Raw genomic sequence first — 17408 nt, forward strand, 5'->3', positions numbered from 1 at the left:
AACAATATGTGCTAGGATCACATGTGGGTTGCTGACTCACCACCACCACCACTCCCCTCCTCCCACACCACAATGCTGGTAACCCATGCCAAATTTATGAAATCCAGGTATCTATTGTGGTGGATGGCTCCACAGTTGATACTGATGTGAGTCTGTGGTCTAGAACTGATTCTAAACAATGACTCTGGGAGAAGTGCAAGTGATGGGTTGGAGCCCTGGCCAGTTTGGCTCAGTGGATCAAGAGTCAGCCCATGGACTGAAGGGTCTCAGGTTCAATTCCCGGTCAAGGACACATACCCCGGTTGCAGGCTCGATCCTGGCCCCGCCTGGGGCTTGTGTGGGAGGCAACCAATCGATGTGTCTCTCTCACTTCAATGTTTCTCTCTTTCTGTCTCTCCCCTTCCCTTCCACTCTCTCTAAAGTCAATGGAAAAATATCTTCAGGTGAGGATTAACAACAACAACAAAATAAATAAAGATGGGTTGGAGGGGAAGGAAATGATTTAGGTACATGCAATGTGCAGCTTATTATCTTTTTTCTGTGCTAATATCATATACAGAATCAGTACTATACATAGGATAAATAAGTGGTGCAATGTGGTGTTGTGATTAAAAGTCAGATTAAGCCAATCTCAAGAGGCTATATACTGCCTGATTCCAACTATGTGACATTCTGGAAAAACTGAAGACAGTGAAAAGATCAATGATGCCAGGGGTTAGATTGGGGACAGGAGAAGGCTGGAGTGCATAGGTAGAAAGAGGATATTTAGGGCAGTGAAAATACTGTGTGACACTATAATGATGACTACATATCATTTATACATTTTTCTAAACCCAAAGAGCAGAGGTGGGGAACGTCCGGCCCATGGGCTATATAAGCCCTTGATATCATTTGGTCTGGCCCTACGAAAGCATTATGGGTGAGTTAATTAAATGTTGGAAGAAATATAGCAGTCTAATTGTTTTAAATATTTATTTTTATTGATTTCAGAGAGGAAGGGAGAGGGAGAGAGAGATAGAAACATCAATGATGCGAGAGAATCACTGGTTGGCTGCCTCCTGCCTGCTCCCCACTGGGCATCAAGCCCACAACCTGGGCATATGCCCTTGACCAGAATCAAACCTGAGACTCTTCAGTCCACAGGCTGACGCTTTATCCACTGAGCCAAACCAGCTAGGGCTAGCAGTCTAATTTTTAAATTGATAATTTGGTATGGCTCTTGAATGATGTTATAAATATCCAAATGGCTCTTGGCAGTAAAAAGGTTCCCCACCCCTCCAATAGAGTGTGCAACACCAAAACTGAACTCTTATGTCAACTATGGATTTTGGGTAATTATGATGTGTCAATGTAGGTTCATTAATTGTAATAAATGTATCACTCTGGTGGGGGTTGTTGATAGTAGGAGAGGCTGAAGGTGTGTGGGAGTAGGGAGTTTATAGAAATTCCCTGTACGTTCAGTTTTTTTTAAAAAAATATATTTTATTGATTTTTTACAGAGAGGAAGGGAGAGAGAGATAGAGAGCTAGAAACATCGATGAGAGAGAAACATCGACCAGCTGCCTCCTGCACATCTCCTACTGGGGATGTGCCTGCAACCAAGGTACATGCCCTTGACTGGAATCGAACCTGGGACCTTTCAGCCTGCAGGCCGACGCTCTATCCACTGAGCCAAACCGGTTTCGGCTGTACGTTCAGTTTTACTTTGAACCTAAAACTGGTCTAAAAAGTGAAGTCTCTTAAGAAAAATCAGATTTCCTGGTTTGGAATCCAAGCTCTGCAATTACAAGCTTTATAACCTTGAGCTAGTTACTTAACTTCTTTGTGCCTTAATTTTTATCTATAAAATTGACTAATGTACTAAGAAAGTTTCTCCTTGAAGTGTAAATACATGTAAAACACTTAAAAGAACACCTGGTGCATAGTAAGAGTTGGCTGTTATGATTATTGCTACTGTTAATCCCAGAAGGGCAAACATTAATGTACTAGAGGCCCAATGCACGAAATTCATGCAAGAGTAGGCCTTCCTTTGCCCGGCTGCTGGCACCAGCTTTCTTCTGGCACCTGGGACCCGGGATTCCCTCGCAGCCCCGGCTTAGTCCAGAAGGTCATCCGGAAGGACGTCTTGTCTAATTAGCATATTATGCTTTTATTATTATAGATTAGCTCTGGAATCTTTGTGTATATAAAACTATTAAGATAACTTGCCTCAATGAAGCCTGGGACCAATCTGAAGAATGTTTTACAGGGACATTGCAGAAGGTTAGAGAAGAAAAAATCCTTAGAGAATTTATGATTTCAGGGCTGGGCTTGCAGGACATTCTGGTCAGACAAGTGTGGGGTCATAACGTAACTGAGGTGGTGAGCAGAAACTGCTCATAGTGCGAGGAGCATTGTTCAGGTAAAGAGTTCAGTGGGAGGAATAAGAGGTGTCAAGAGGGAGTAGAGGAAGCCAAGATACAGAAACTAATTCCACTGTGTCAACAACTTTTCCTAAAATGGCCTTTTGTACAATTTGTCTTTTTCTGGGACTCATGGTGTTTTTTTCCTGATTTCTGAATTAAAGCTTAACTTCTAAACTGCTTGTTCATAGGAGTGTCCAAACATGTTGGGGAAGCCTTGAAAGCACATTTCTCCCAGTGCTTGAGAAAAATCTGGACAGTTGGAATCCCTCCATGGGGTGTCATTGAGAACCAGAGGGATCTTATTGGAAAAGATGTAAGTAGACGATCCTTTCACAACGAAAGGAAATGGACATGTTTCCGATTGCCAGCTTAGCTCTATACCTGTGTATCCAATGGACATCTGGAATGTAATATATTCAAAACCAACTCCTGACTTCCTACTGCCTCCCTTACCCTATCTTTGAAAATGACAAGCCCATCCCTGCAGTTGGTCAAGGAAAAAACCTTGGACTCATCCTGGAATGATCTCTGTTTCATGCCTCAAACCCGATCGTTCAGTAAATTATCTCAGCTTTAGTTTAAAAATATATCCAGAATCTGACCTCTTCTGTTACTGAGCAGGTCCAAAGCTGCCATTTTCTGTCACCTGGATGAATATAAAAGCCTTCCCTACTTTCATTCTTGTCTCTTATTACAGTCTATTCTAAACACAGTAGCCAGGATGATTCTTCTAAAATATAAACTAGATCATGCTACTCTGAAAAATCCTTCAGTGGATCCGGTCTCATGCAGAGTAATAGCCAACCTTCTTTTTTTTTTTAAAAAAATATATATTTGATTGATTTTTTTACAGAAAGGAAGGGAGAGGGATAGAGTTAGAAACATTGATGAGAGAGAAGCATCGATCAGCTGCCTCCTGCACACCCCCTACTGGGGATGTGCCTGCAACCAAGGTACATGCCCTTGACCAGAATCGAACCTGGGACCCTTCAGTCCGCAGGCCGACGCTCTATCCACTGAGCCAAACCAGCTAGGGCAAAAGCCAAACTTCTTGCTGTGGTGTGCATGTAGGGAAATAAGGGACATCATGATTTGGCCCTTCTCTTCTCTCATCACTATTCTCCGTGTCATTCATTCCTGTGTATTGATTCTTTGGTTCCATTAGTTTGCTTTTCTAAAGGGAATAGACTTGTCTAATTAGTTTTATAACTAGTGGATATTTTTGGTAAGAATCTCAGATATTACAAAAGGTCTGAAGAAGAAAGAAAACTCCTGTTAATGTCTTGGTGTGTATTATTCCATAGATATATGGAATAACTTATTTAACTATTCCTTTACTATTATTCATTTAGATGATTTCCTGTTTTTTTTTTTTTACCATATAAATAAGAACCAGAGGGATCTTATTGGAAAAAGAATGTACTAAGAAAGTAGAATAAATGCTACTTTTGCCCAGTAGAGCTTTTTTGAGTTGTCTCTGGAGTCCTTTTTTTTTTTTAAATTCTTTATTAGTTAAGGTATTACAAATGTGTCCTCATCCCCCCCATTACACCCCCATCCTCCCCAAAGGGGATGAGAGCATGAGTCTCTGGAGTCCTTTTAATATAAACAATTTTAGTCATTTTTCATAGCTTCCTGGCATTTTGGTATAAAAAATGTTCCAGGCTCATTGTATATATTTTTTGCTTCTGGAGAAATGAATGGTTGCTTTTAGTGGGAAATAGTACTAAACAGACCAAATTCTGGAGGGCTAGGAGTCCATTTTGATTTTTCATGCCTCATAATATTCCACTGTATTAAAGTACTATAAATTTATTTAACTATTCCTTTACTATTATTCATTTAGATGATTTCCTGTAATATTCCACTGTATTAAAGTACTATAAATTTATTTAACTATTCCTTTACTATTATTCATTTAGATGATTTCCTGTTTTTCACTATTGCAAAAATGATATTAATGTTATAATAAGATATATAAATCTTTTCTTGCAATTTTTAGTAGTACTTTATTATATTTACAGATGAGTAGCTTCTGTTGAAACCAACTTTTACAGAATCCTTCTTTTTTTAAAAAATTGTTGACAGTATTACAGATGTCCCCCATCCCCACCCCCCATTTACTCCCCTCCACCTAGTCCCTGCCCCACCCCAGGACACTCTTGTCTGTGTCCATGGGCTATGCATAAGATATATAAATCTTTGAAGCTAGCTGGCTTTATTTCCTTCAAAGTAGTTCTCAAAGTAGAATGTTTTGGCTAGTTGGCATCTACCTTTAAAAATGTTACTCATTGGCTTCCAGAAAGATAGTAACAATTGACATTCCTACCAACAGGGTGTGAGGGTGTCCAATTCTCTGGGTATTCTGGCCTTTAAAAAACTTTGCCATCTTGATTGGTATAAAATAATACCTAATTGTTCTTATTTACATGTCTTTTGATCACTAATGTTGTTTCTGAGCATTTTCAAGCATGGCTATTGTTTTTGAAAGACCTTTTATGTTGTAATTCAGTCTGTTTACATTTTTTGTCATGTATGCTGCATTTCCTCCAGTTTTTTAAAATATCATTTATGATCATTCCATAAATAAAAAAAATATATTAAATCTGTCAATCATTTGCTCTTTGTTTCTGGCCTCAGTGTTACCTTTTGAAATTATAAAGGTAACTTTTTAGGAATAATGTTCGTAAAGCTTATAGTGCTTTTTATAGTCATTATTTCTTTTAAGTCTCACAGAAACCCTTTGATGTAGAAATTCTTGCCATCTTCATTTATACATGAAGAAAATCAGTCTCAGAAAGGAGATAGGGATTACCTAGAATTAGTTAGAAGAGTCTGGACTTAAATTTGGGCTCTCCAATTCCAAATCCTTTCCTCTCATCTCGGAAAAACAATTAAGAATGGGAACAGCGTGAGGAAGAGTCATTAAATGTTAAAGATCTCGATGTTTTATATAGAATGAATTGCCATTTGGTTGTCTGCTACTCATCTCATTTGGGATACTAGAAAAAAATCACTGTCAAAATATTATTCTGGAATAGATCTTCTAAAGGCATATTTTCTGGACAAAGATGTAATCTGTGTAAAGATGCAGATTCTTTTTTTTTTTTAAATTTTTTATTTCGTAAAGTATTACAAAGAGTATTACATATGTCTCCCCTTCCCCGCCCCCCCCCCACATTCACCCGGCCTCCCCTCCCCCCCAGTGTCTTATGTCCATTGGTTATGCTTCTTGAACCTTTTTACAATCTTCTGAAGCAAGGTAAGTACTGAAATTGAAAAGAAATACTCAAAACCATTTTTAGCAACGTGGCAGTGCTGTGACATTCAAGCGCATGGTCAGTGGGCTTATCTTGCTGAGCGAGGGGTGTGCCCGTGTTATTGAACTTGTATTGAGTCTCATGAGCAGAACTGCATACTAGTCACACTTAGTAGAACATATCAGTCAATAAAAAATTGGAATATTAAAAAACACACATATTGATCCTTCCCCACAGATAGCTTGAAAAGCACTGTTCTTGGTAGCAAGTTGTGCTTTTTTAACCTCAACAAGAACCTCTATAGTGCATAGAGACAGGCCTTTGGAGCAGCTGAACTGAGGGAAGGACCTTGAGCTCTGACCCTCCCTTGTCCTTGCAGGTGGTGTGCCTGTACCAGACCCTGGGAAACCCCCTCAGCAAGCTCACCACACTCAACAGCATGCATTCCTACTTCATCCTGTCCGATGACGGGACTGTGGGCAAGTATGGGAATGAGATGAAGCTCAGGAGGAACCTGGAAAAGTACCTCTCTCTGCAGAAAATACACAGCGGTGAGTACCACAGGGGGTCGGCCAACAGGTCCTGCTGTGGAGCTGGCTGCTCCATTGTCATCTGTATAGAGTGGAGAGGTCCAAGGCAGCCCCTGCCTTAATGTGTGTGAGCCCACAACCAGAAGAAAACAGATGTGCGGTGGTACAGAGCTGTGAGTGACAGTTGGGAGAAAGGAAAAAATATATAGTATTTTATGGGGACAGTATAGACAGGGGAGGTTTTGTGGAAGAGTCGGGACTTTAGCAGAGCGTCCAGGAGTCCTTAGGGTTGGATGCATGGAGGAAGAAAGGAGGGAATGGGATTGGCTGAAGAGCAGGAAGGAGACTGGCCTGAGAAGACCAGGGGTATGAACTTTGATACTCAGGGGAAATGGCATTTCATATGTGGGTAGGGTTGCCTCAGACAGGGAAGAGGTTGAAGTCAGACAGAGCTTTTAGAAATAGGAACCATAGAAGGTATCCATGCTGTGTCCTGTTCACAGTGATGCTTTGAGATGGCCATTTTGGTAGTATCTACAGGAGGGAGAGGTGAGTGAGGGCCACATTCGGTGAGTATCCTTGAGTGGAGAGGTGGGAATCCTTACAGGGAGGAGGGGGGCCGGGTGCTGCCTGGAGAAATGGAGACTTTTTGTTCAAGGCAGCAGAAGGTGGCATCTCTTCATAATCCAACCCTCGATGATGAGGGGGCCCTTTCCTGGGATGGCTGTTACAGGAGTTTTTAATTTGAGGTGAAATACTGTATGTGGGTGTCCCCAAAAATGTATACACATTTTGAATAATTATAAAGGCGGTGTTTATTAAAATACATTTCATTTTCAAAATGTAAAAGTGTGTTACATTTTGGGGGATACCCTGTATATACCCGTGTATATGGTTCTAAAAATATAAATAGGATAATACTATGCACTTTATTTTATAACTTTTGTTGACTTAATATTTTCTTTTTTTTATTAAATCTTTATTGTTCAGATTATTACATTAGTTACTCTTTTTTCCCACCATAACTCCCCTCCACCCAGTTCCAACCCCACCCTCTGCCCTCACTCCCCACTCACTGTCCTCATCCATAGGTGCACGATTTTTGTCCAATCTCTTCCCGCACCCCCCACACCCCCCCCCAAGAATAGTCAGTCCACTCCCTTTCTATGCCCCTGATTCTATTACAATCACCAGTTCATTTTGTTCATCAGATCATTCACTTGATTTTCAGATTCACTTGCTGATAGATGTGTATTTGTTATTCATAATTTGTATCTTTACCTTTTTCTTCTTCTTCCTCTTCTCAAAGGATACCTTTCAGCATTTCATATAATACTGGTTTGGTGGTGATGAACTCCTTTAGCTTTTCTTATCTGTGAAGCTCTTTATCTGACCTTCAATTCTGAATGATAGCTTTGCTGGATAAAGTAATCTTGGTTGTAGGTTCTTGGTATTCATCACTTTGAATATTTCTTGCCATTCCCTTCTGGCCTGCAAAGTTTCTGTTGAGAAATCAGCTGACAGTCGTATGGGTACTCCCTTGTAGGTAACTGAGTCTCTTTCTCTTGCTGCTTTTAAGATTCTCTCTTTGTCTTTTGCTCTTGGCATTTTAATTATGATGTGTCTTGGTGTGGTCCTCTTTGGATTCCTTTTGTTTGGGGTTCTCTGCGCTTCCTGGACTTGGAAGTCTATTTCTTTCACAGGTGGGGGAAGTTTTCTGTCATTATTTCTTCAAATAGGTTTTCAATATCTTGCTCTCTCTCTTCTTCTGGCACCCCTATAATTCTGATGTTGGTACGTTTGAAGCTGTCCCAGAGGCTCCTTACACTATCTTCGTATTTTTGGATTATTTTTTCATTTTGCTTTTCTGGTTGGGTGTTTTTTGCTTCTTCATATTTCAAATCTTTGACTTGATTCTTGCGACCCCTGGTCTGCTGTTGGGAGTCTGTATAATATTCTTTATTTCAGTCAGTGTATGCTTAATTTCTAGTTGGTCCTTTATCACAACCTCAAGGGTCTCATTAGATTTCTTGAGGATCTCACTACATTTATTGGCGGTCTCACCAGTCTTTTCGAGGGCCTTACTCAATTTATCGGCGGCTTCTAAACAGTTCTTTAAAGACCTTAAAAGTGTGGTTTTGAACTCTATCTCCAACAGTTTGCTTTCCTCCAATTCTGTCGTTTGTGTCCTGTTTCTTTGTCTCGGCATTTTTTATGCTTCGCTGTGTCTATAAAGTGCCTTTCTGTACTAAGTGTCCCAATTACCTGAGGTAGACACTCTTGGTGCACCCCCTTGTGGGCTTTGTGCACAGTCTTGTTGTAGTTAAGCCTTGATTGTTGTAGTTATCACTGTGAGGAATTGACCTCCAGGCCAGTTGGCTGTGAGAATGAGCTGTGTCTGCAGTGGGAGAGCTTCTGGCTGGAGACACCCCTCTGGGGCTAGACTTGCTTTGATGGGGCTTTGGTGCTCACTGAGTCTGCCCCCTGAGTGTGTCTTTTATGCTTCCACGGAGCTGCAAGCTGGATGGTCCCACTCTGACCTCTGGGCTTCCTGGCTCCTGGATCTCTAGAGAGGTGCTAATCTAGCCTTTGCCTGGGGCTGTCCAGCAAAAGCCTCCTTGCAGGGCTTGGGTGGGGCGGGTCCCACGGGATCAACAGGACAGGGTTAGCAATTATGGCTCCTCTCAGTCTTGCCCTCAGAGGCTCTGCTTCTCAGTGTCCCAGTAATTGCTGCAAGCCCCACGGAGAGAAAGCTGCCCTAGGGTTCTGAGCGATGCCAGACAGTCCCGCTTCTCCCGTATGAGTGTGGGTCCTTAGAGACTCGCCCGGAACTGGAGCTCAGAGCCTGAGACTCCCTCCCGATTGAAAACGACAACCGTGCCCTCAGCCTCCAGCCCGCTCCGCATGCACTCCGAACCTTAGTATTTTACTTCAGCACTGCGCCTCCTCTAAGCCTCAGTATGCTTTTCTCTTTCCTCCTAGTTATAGAACTTCCACTCAGCCAGCTTTCCTGTGGTTCTGGATGATGTCCGTTCCGTCTTTTAGTTGTATTTTTGAAGTGGTTGTTCGAGGCAGCAAACTCCCGTGTTTACCTATGCCGCCATCTTGGTTTCTCCCCGACTTAATATTTTCAAAAAAGAATATAATAAAGTAATACTAGTATATAGTCATGATAAGACATTCAAACAGTGAAAAATGTAATAAATTGAAATGTAATAGTCTTTGAGTGTTATCCTTTCCATCTTGTTCATAGAAATAACCACCATTAAAAGTTGATTGAATTGGCAAAATGTTGATCATTTTTGAAGATGAATGATGCGTATATTGGGATCCATTATATTATTCTGCTTTCTTTCAGATAGGTTTGAAATTTTCCACTATGAAAAGTTAAAAGTTTCTTGAAGACTACTTATTTAAAAAAAATTACTGAAAGCCTTTAGCTATTTTTTTTAAAACCAGAGAAAGCTTGAAGACACTACGTTTATTTAATGTCCAAGCTTCTGCTTATCTTGGACTTCGCAAGCCTGAGTCAAAAAGAGAGAGGGGGTAGAACAGGTAACAGATGTCTGTGGTGACATTTCCAATTGTGTGGAAATCAGAATGGCTGGTCGGCCGAGATAGGGTTGCTGTGTAACAGTTTTGTATTGTTTGTCATCTGAAATAGGCTCAAGACAAGGCGTGCCCATGGTGGGGCTGGTGGTGGAAGGAGGTCCCAATGTCATCCTCTCGGTGTGGGAGACCGTGAAAGACAAACACCCAGTGGTGGTGTGTGAAGGCACTGGCAGGGCGGCCGACCTCCTGGCCTTCACCCACAAACACTTAGCAGATGAAGGGTAAGTGGTTGGCTCTCACCTCAGAAACTGCCGTGACTGTCCCTTCATTTTAGTTCTTTAAGCTCTGCTCTCATGTGGGCTGGATATCCTTGGAGGGCAGAGGTGGAGACTGGAATTCATTTTTCAATGATTTTTGTATTTATCAATTAAAATGCCCTCCAGTGACACAAGTTGCTGTTTCCCTGAGCTGAAGAATGACCTGCCTCTAAGGTATGCGTGAGGCTTGTCTGAGCTCCTGGGAAAAGCATTTGCAGGGAGAGTGAGGGAGGAGATGCTTCTGCAAATGGCCATTAAGGCTAAAAATTCTGCAGTGAGTGAGGAAACCATTGTGACAAGATCACCTTCAAAGAAAATAGCAGGAATTGGAGAAATTAACGTTCTGACATTTATATAATGTATTTTGTGCTTATTTGAGTTTTTAATTCTTTCCCCCCATTTATTTATTTATTTATCTATCTATCTATTTATTTATTTATATTATTATTTTTAAAATACATTTTTATTGATTTCATAGAGGAAGGGAAAGGTGAGAGAGATAGGAACATCAGTGATGAGAGAGAATCATTGATCGGCTGCTTCCTGTATGCCCCGCACTGGGGATTGAGCCACAACTCAAGCATGTGCCCCTGACTGGAAATTGAACCGTAACCTCCTCGTTCATAGGTTCTTTCCCCCCTTTTAAATAAGAAGGTGATTTTTCTCCAGCCATCCCTATATCCACTGTGGTTTTTCCCATTTCAAAAGCATGCCATTTAGTAAATAAAGTGCTAATGAACTAAAATATAGATCCTGCTAATTTACTTAATAAACACTCATGCTTATGCTATAACTGCTTTCGGACGATTATTTCCTTACAATTGATCTCCTTTTCAGCCCTCGGCTCTCTGCTTTCACCCTCCACCCTCTTCCTTATTCTTTCACACCTTTCCCTTTCCTAAAGTCACCCTCTATGAGCGGTTCTTGAACTTTTTGGGGTTTCAGATCCTTTTGAGAATACTATGTCCATAACTTCTGAAGATTGATGGCCTCCTGGAATCTACCAGCTTGAGAACCTTGCCCAAGTTTAGTCTTTCCAGGATCATGGCCGAGCAGTCTATTCTCATTTTCAAATTCAGATTTCTGGTGCCGCTGCCTCTCTTTGCTTCCTGCTCGTTTTCTTCCTGGGCAGAACTGTCCATAGAAGCCTCTCAGTCAGGTCAGGCAGACACTTGGTTTTCTTGTACTAATGTTGGTGACTGTTCCCTTCTCTGCATTGTGTCAAGTCCCAGCCACTTATCTCTCTCCCAGGACACTCCGTCCTCAGGTGAAGGAGGAGATCATCTGCATGATTCAGAACACTTTCAACTTCAGTCTTAAACAGACCAGGCACCTTTTTCAGATTCTAATGGAGTGCATGGTACACAGGGATTCTGTGAGTATGATGAAGTGATGACTCAATCGACTTAAAAATGCTAATTGTTAACAATTGTACTATTTATTTTTATCATTTTTAAAAGTTATATGTAACTCTACAGAACTTGACCCTTAGTTGAGTAACCTGGCTTCTTAACCCTGCACTCCCTGTTGCAAATTTCCAAGGAATTTAGGAAAAAGCACTTAGCATAGCAATAGGACATAAAAGTGATTAATTTAGAGGAAATTACACATACATTTTGTCAGTGGTTAAAGGAACAGCTTCCTGTCTTAAGTGATCCCCAGTCTGTTGGGCTAGAGGACTTCGTTGGGCATCCTGAGTAAATCCTGCGGGAGATCATAAGGACCCACTGGCAATGGGAAATGTGAACATATACTTTGGGATAGAAAACGGAGTCTAAACACTATGAGCTGAGAATATAATATAGATTCAGGAAAATACTTTAGTGTTTTAGGGTACTGTGATGAAAATTTTTTTCAGTGATTGGATAATATGAAGCTGACAATTACGGTAAATATGCAGATATGTTATGATTTACTGTGATCTTTCCAGAATTTGAAGGCCGGCTCTAATTATACAAGATTTTTATCATCTTTAAGCACCTGGCCTTATAAAAACCAATTGAACAAGTTCTGGCTAGACAAAGCATCGCTAAACATATGTAAAAAAGCCCTGGGGTTTTAGTTGTTCTAATAACAACAATAGTAACAACCATGACTATAATTAGCAGTGTGCTTTCAGATGTGTACTTCACGCCAAATAGCCCCATAAGTGAGTTCAGTGTAGCAGTGATTGCTTATTTCAGTTTCAGACGGAGCTGAAGCCTACAGAAATTAAGTGATTTACTCAGAGTATGAAGTTATGAAGTAGTAGAGTTGAAACTTGAGCTCAGAGTTGAAATTTTATACACTTTTTAAGAAAAGGATATGCTAAAGAGATCACCCTTATTTGCCTCTTCCTGTCATCAAGGAAAATTACCAATGAGCGGTGGTGTAATACCAAGAGGGAACTAGAGAAGGCAACTAAGGGTTTGCACATTACAGGAATTAGGCTCTCAGCTCCTTTGTAATTGAAGTTTGATGTTACTCATGCACACAGAGGGACTGTAAGGTGGAGGGAACCAGTGTCTGAATTGTAGAAGCATAGTTTTTCTGTCTTCATGAGACCTTGGAGGTTAGGGTTCCTCTCATTATGTGGGTGAGGAACCTCAGATACAGTGGTCATAAGATGTTGACCCAAGTTTGACTAGTTAGTGGCATATGTAGGCCTAGAACTTGCCAATCTAGGCTCTTTTGTTGAACAGCCCCCTCTACTATATAAAATATATTTTCATTTGGAAAGACTGAGATACATTCATTAATATCAGGAGACCTTGTATAGTAATAAATAATGTCCTTATTTGTCTTGAAAACATTAGTCGCATGCTGGGAAGCACGGGACACTTTGATATTGTGATGACAGCCTGTGCTGTCCACTGTACTTGCTCATTGGGTGCATTGTAATTGCCTCACTTATTTTATGACAAATCCTTTAGGATTCCCTTGTCATTAAAAAGCAACAGTCTTAGTTTCTAAGGCGAAGTGAACAAAAGGATCTCATTTGGTATTCCTTTAAAATGAGGAATGATTTCCTTTACACAAGGAACTGAACTGAGTTTCTTTTCTTTATAGCATGTGTACAGTAAATTAATGTTCTTTTATATAAGTTTCCTCTAGGAAACATGGATTTTTTAGTTGTTTTTTCTCCATGCATGCCCACAATTCTCCATTACCCTATATAGACATTTTCTCTTCTATAAGTAAATATTTAAACTCTGAGTGATTAATGGAGATTGTTTTATTCAATTCATTAGCTTGAGCATGAATTTTTTGGGTACTCTTGAAAGCATTTCTTTGCTAGTTTTCAAAATGTATGGCTTTCTGTTTTTCAACTATTATAGATTATCATATTTGAGGCTGATTCTGAGGAGTTGCAAGATCTTGACCTAGCAATCCTAACAGCTCTGCTAAAAGGTGAGTGTCTGATAGGGTTACACCTGTTTCTTACTTTCTGTTTTTATATTCAGTGACACTGTGTGCTTCATATGTTGACATTTTAAATATAATATATGATTGTTCCTTTCTGTTACTCCAGGCACAAATTTATCAGCATCTGAACAATTAAATCTGGCAATGGCTTGGAATAGAATGGACATTGCCAAGAAACATATCCTAATACATGGACAACATTGGAAGGTATAATGAGAATGAAGTTATTTGGGAAAAATATTTTGTGTTGGTTTGTTAGGTAGGGGTGAAAGAGGAAATTGGAGGGGAGATTAATTGGCTTCAGAGGGGTGCGGAGGTAGCATCTCTATAGTTAGGTGCCCAGGCATCACAAAAACATTTCTCTCATCTACTCTGCCTCCCTGAAAATATTGTTCCCGCCTCCTTGGCTCCTACATCCTAATTGAAGCTGAAAAAGTTTGGGGAAACACAGATCAGAAGGATTTTTTTATTTTTTGAATGGGCAGATTTTTATATTGTTACTAGAGGCTCAGTGCATGAAATTCGTGCACTAGTAGGGTCCCTAGCAGCTGCTGGCTGCCAGCCAGGTACTCCCTCCCTTCCCCTGGCCATCTGCCAGTGCCAGGGCCTCCCTCCCTTCCCCAAGCTGGCCCGCCCCCTGGTTGAACTCCAGGAATAACTCTGGTTGAGGGGACAATTTGCATATTATGCTTTTATTATATAGGATTTAAAACTTTAAGTTTATTATACGTATTTTTTGCATTAAATTGTAATAATTGCTCATAGTAGAAATTAATGAAAACAGAATAGTAAACAAAAGAAAAATTACCTGTGGTGGTAATCATAATTACTATTACTATTAACATTTCATTTTTAAAAAATTACAGTTGCTACCATATGACAGGCAGATTATTTTGGGATCAAACTAATCATACATATTGTTTAAAACATCAAATGGTACCAAAACTCTGCTAAAAAAACAAAACAAAACACAGTAGTCCTTTTTCCTGCTAATCCCAAGAGCCAAGTACTTTTGACATTTTTTACTGATCTGTTACTTATAAACCTCCATATTTCTAAATAATAATGTTGGTGAAACAGCACCAGGTGTTAGACTGGTTGAGTCAGATTGGACCTTGGTTCAGCAGCCTTTGTACTTGAGTTCTGGCTAAGAAAGAGTTCAGTCAGGACTCAAACTTTAAGAGAGAGTTTATTTAGAAAGTCACAGAGGTAGAATTGAGTTGTAGAAGAAATGGGCTCAGGAAACAAACTACAGTGGCAAAAGAAGGGCCCTTGGAACTTAGGGGAAAAGCAAGGATATACTAGTGTGTGCCTGGGGGAAAGATAGGGGGAAAGATTTCAGTGTGCTGGGGAAATATGGGGGTGGGAAAAGGCGTAGGCATGCTCAAAAGAGAGCTGAGCTGGGTTTCTGTTCTAAGGACTTTTAAGGGTGGTCATTTTAGGGGAGTTCCCAGGGGAGGATCTCAATAGAATATTCATCAGCTTTCCAGGTGTGTCCCTTCAGGGCTGTGGTTTCCACTGAATGGTCAGCACCAGGGAAGGGAGTCATTAGTCATCACAGCTGGTCCTGATGTCAGCCATGGTATTACTCCACCTGGCCTTGCTTTTTGGGCCTGGAGTTGAAATACAACTGAGGCCCAGATGTTATCTCTAGTTTGACCAAAATTCTGTCTCTGCGGTCAACAAACCTGAGGCTTTGTTCCTAAGATTATTTGATGCGGGTCAGAACTTCATTGTTCTGAGGTCTTTTTTTTTTTAATCCTCACACAATATGTTCTTATTAATTTTTTGAGAGAGAGAGAGAGAGAGAGAAATATTGATGTGAGAGAGAAACATTGATCAGTTGCCTCTCATATATGCCCCAACCAGGGGTTGAAACCACAACCTAGGTATGTGCTGTGAATGGTTATTGAACCCAAAACCTCTTGGTGTATGGGATGATGCACCAGCCAACTGAGCCACCCGGCCCTGAGAGCTGTCCTGAGGTCTTAATGCTTAAGGGAGTGGTCATGCAAGAGCTTGTATGGGGTCATATGAGGCTATGCTCTGGCTCCCTTGTTCCTCTTCTAAGTGGGTGGACCACCTGACTAGCGACATGCAAGGAGAAGAAACTTCAGAGGAGGGTCCGAACCCCATATAACCAGTGAAATTGAAAGGGGAGGAAAGGTTACCCGGGGGATGAGATCCCACCCTACAACTGTCTGTTGCTAGGCACCTGGGACTTTCCTCTCTGGTGACCTTCCATACTTGGTCCACTGTCCTTGCTCTGCCCATGTCTAACTGCCTGCTACAATAAGTCATATTGCTGTCTTCTGATTAATCAGTTTTAGAGACAGCTCAACACTTCTGCCTGTGGTCCTCACTGCTGCAGTATGGACTCGTTGCCTGCGGTTCCTGGTGCTGGACTGTCATCCTTTATTGTCTTGGGAATCCCTCTTGTGTCAGAGCATCCATTTTCTGTATTTCTTATCGTCCTCTTTCTTTTTATTTATTTATTTTTTGATTAATTAAATCTCTATTGTTCAGATTATTACATTTGTTCCTCTTTTTATCCCCCATAACTCCCCTCCACCCAGTTCCCACCCCACCCTCCTCCCTCACTCCCCACCCACTGTCCTCATCCATAGGTGCACGATTATTGTCCAATCTCTTCCCGCACCCCCCACACCCCCCCCCCCCAAGAATAGTCAGTCCACTCCCTTTCTATGCCCCTGATTCTATTACAATCACCAGTTCATTTTGTTCATCAGATCATTCACTTGATTTTCAGATTCACTTGCTGATAGATGTGTATTTGTTATTCATAATTTGTATCTTTACCTTTTTCTTCTTCTTCCTCTTCTTAAAGGATACCTTTCAGCATTTCATATAATTCTGGTTTGGTGGTGATGAACTCCTTTAGCTTTTCCTTATCTGTGAAGCTCTTTATCTGACCTTCAATTCTGAATGATAGCTTTGCTGGATAAAGTAATCTTGGTTGTAGGTTCTAGGCATTCATCACTTTGAATATTTCTTGCCACTCCCTTCTGGCCTGCAAAGTTTCTGTTGAGAAATCAGCTGACAGTCGTATGGGTATTCCCTTGTAGGTAATTGAGTCTCTTTCTCTTGCTGCTTTTAAGATTCTCTCTTTGTCTTTTGCTCTTGGCATTTTAATTATGATGTGTCTTGGTGTGGTCCTCTTTGGATTCCTTTTGTTTGGGGTTCTCTGCGCTTCCTGGACCTGTAAGTCTATTTCTTTCACAGGTGGGGGAAGTTTTCTGTCATTATTTCTTCAAATAGGTTTTCAATATCTTGCTCTCTCTCTTCTTCTGGCACCCCTATAATTCAGATGTTGGTACCCTTGAAGCTGTCCCAGAGGCTCCTTACACTATCTTCGTATTTTTGGATTATTTTTTCATTTTGCTTTTCCGGTTGGGTGTTTTTTGCTTCTTCATATTTCAAATCTTTGACTTGATTCTTGCGATCCTCTAGTCTGCTGTTGGGAGTCTGTATAATATTCTTTATTTCAGTCAGTGTATGCTTAATTTCTAGTTGGTCCTTTATCACAACATCGAGGGTCTCATTAGATTTCTTGTAGGTCTCGTTAAGTTTATTGGCAGTTTCTAGAAAATTCTTGAAAAACCTTAAAAGTGTGGTTTTGAACTCTATATCCAGTAGTTTGCTTTCCTCCATTTCTGTCATTTGTGTCCTTTTTCTTTGTCTATGCATTTTTTATGCTTCCCTGTGCTGATAAAGTGGTTTTCTTTGCTAAGTGTTCTCTAGGGCCCAGTGGTTCAGCCTCCCCAATTACCCAAGGAGGACACTTTTGGTGCACCCCCTTGTGGTCTTTGTGCACAGTCTTGTTGTAGTTAAGCCTTGATTGTTGTAGGTATCACTGGGAGGAATTGACCTCCAGACCAATTGGCTATGAGAATCAGCTGTGTCTGCAGTGGGAGAACT

General features: G+C 40.8%; 1 protein-coding gene across 1 annotated transcript in view; it reads left to right on the forward strand.

The window, feature by feature from the left end:
* Positions 1-17408, forward strand: part of TRPM6 (transient receptor potential cation channel subfamily M member 6) — a 138020-nt gene that overhangs the window by 46001 nt on the left and 74611 nt on the right. The window contains exons 6-11 of the mRNA XM_070431486.1: positions 2594-2718; positions 6045-6216; positions 9860-10028; positions 11316-11439; positions 13382-13454; positions 13576-13676. Of these exons, the coding sequence (XP_070287587.1) occupies positions 2594-2718; positions 6045-6216; positions 9860-10028; positions 11316-11439; positions 13382-13454; positions 13576-13676 (764 nt within the window). The remainder of the gene's footprint in view (positions 1-2593; positions 2719-6044; positions 6217-9859; positions 10029-11315; positions 11440-13381; positions 13455-13575; positions 13677-17408) is intronic.

Source organism: Myotis yumanensis, unplaced genomic scaffold, assembly GCF_028538775.1.
Source record: "Myotis yumanensis isolate MYYU_CA2020_CCGP unplaced genomic scaffold, mMyoYum1.0.hap1 SCAF_12, whole genome shotgun sequence".
Taxonomy (NCBI): Eukaryota; Metazoa; Chordata; class Mammalia; order Chiroptera; family Vespertilionidae; genus Myotis; species Myotis yumanensis.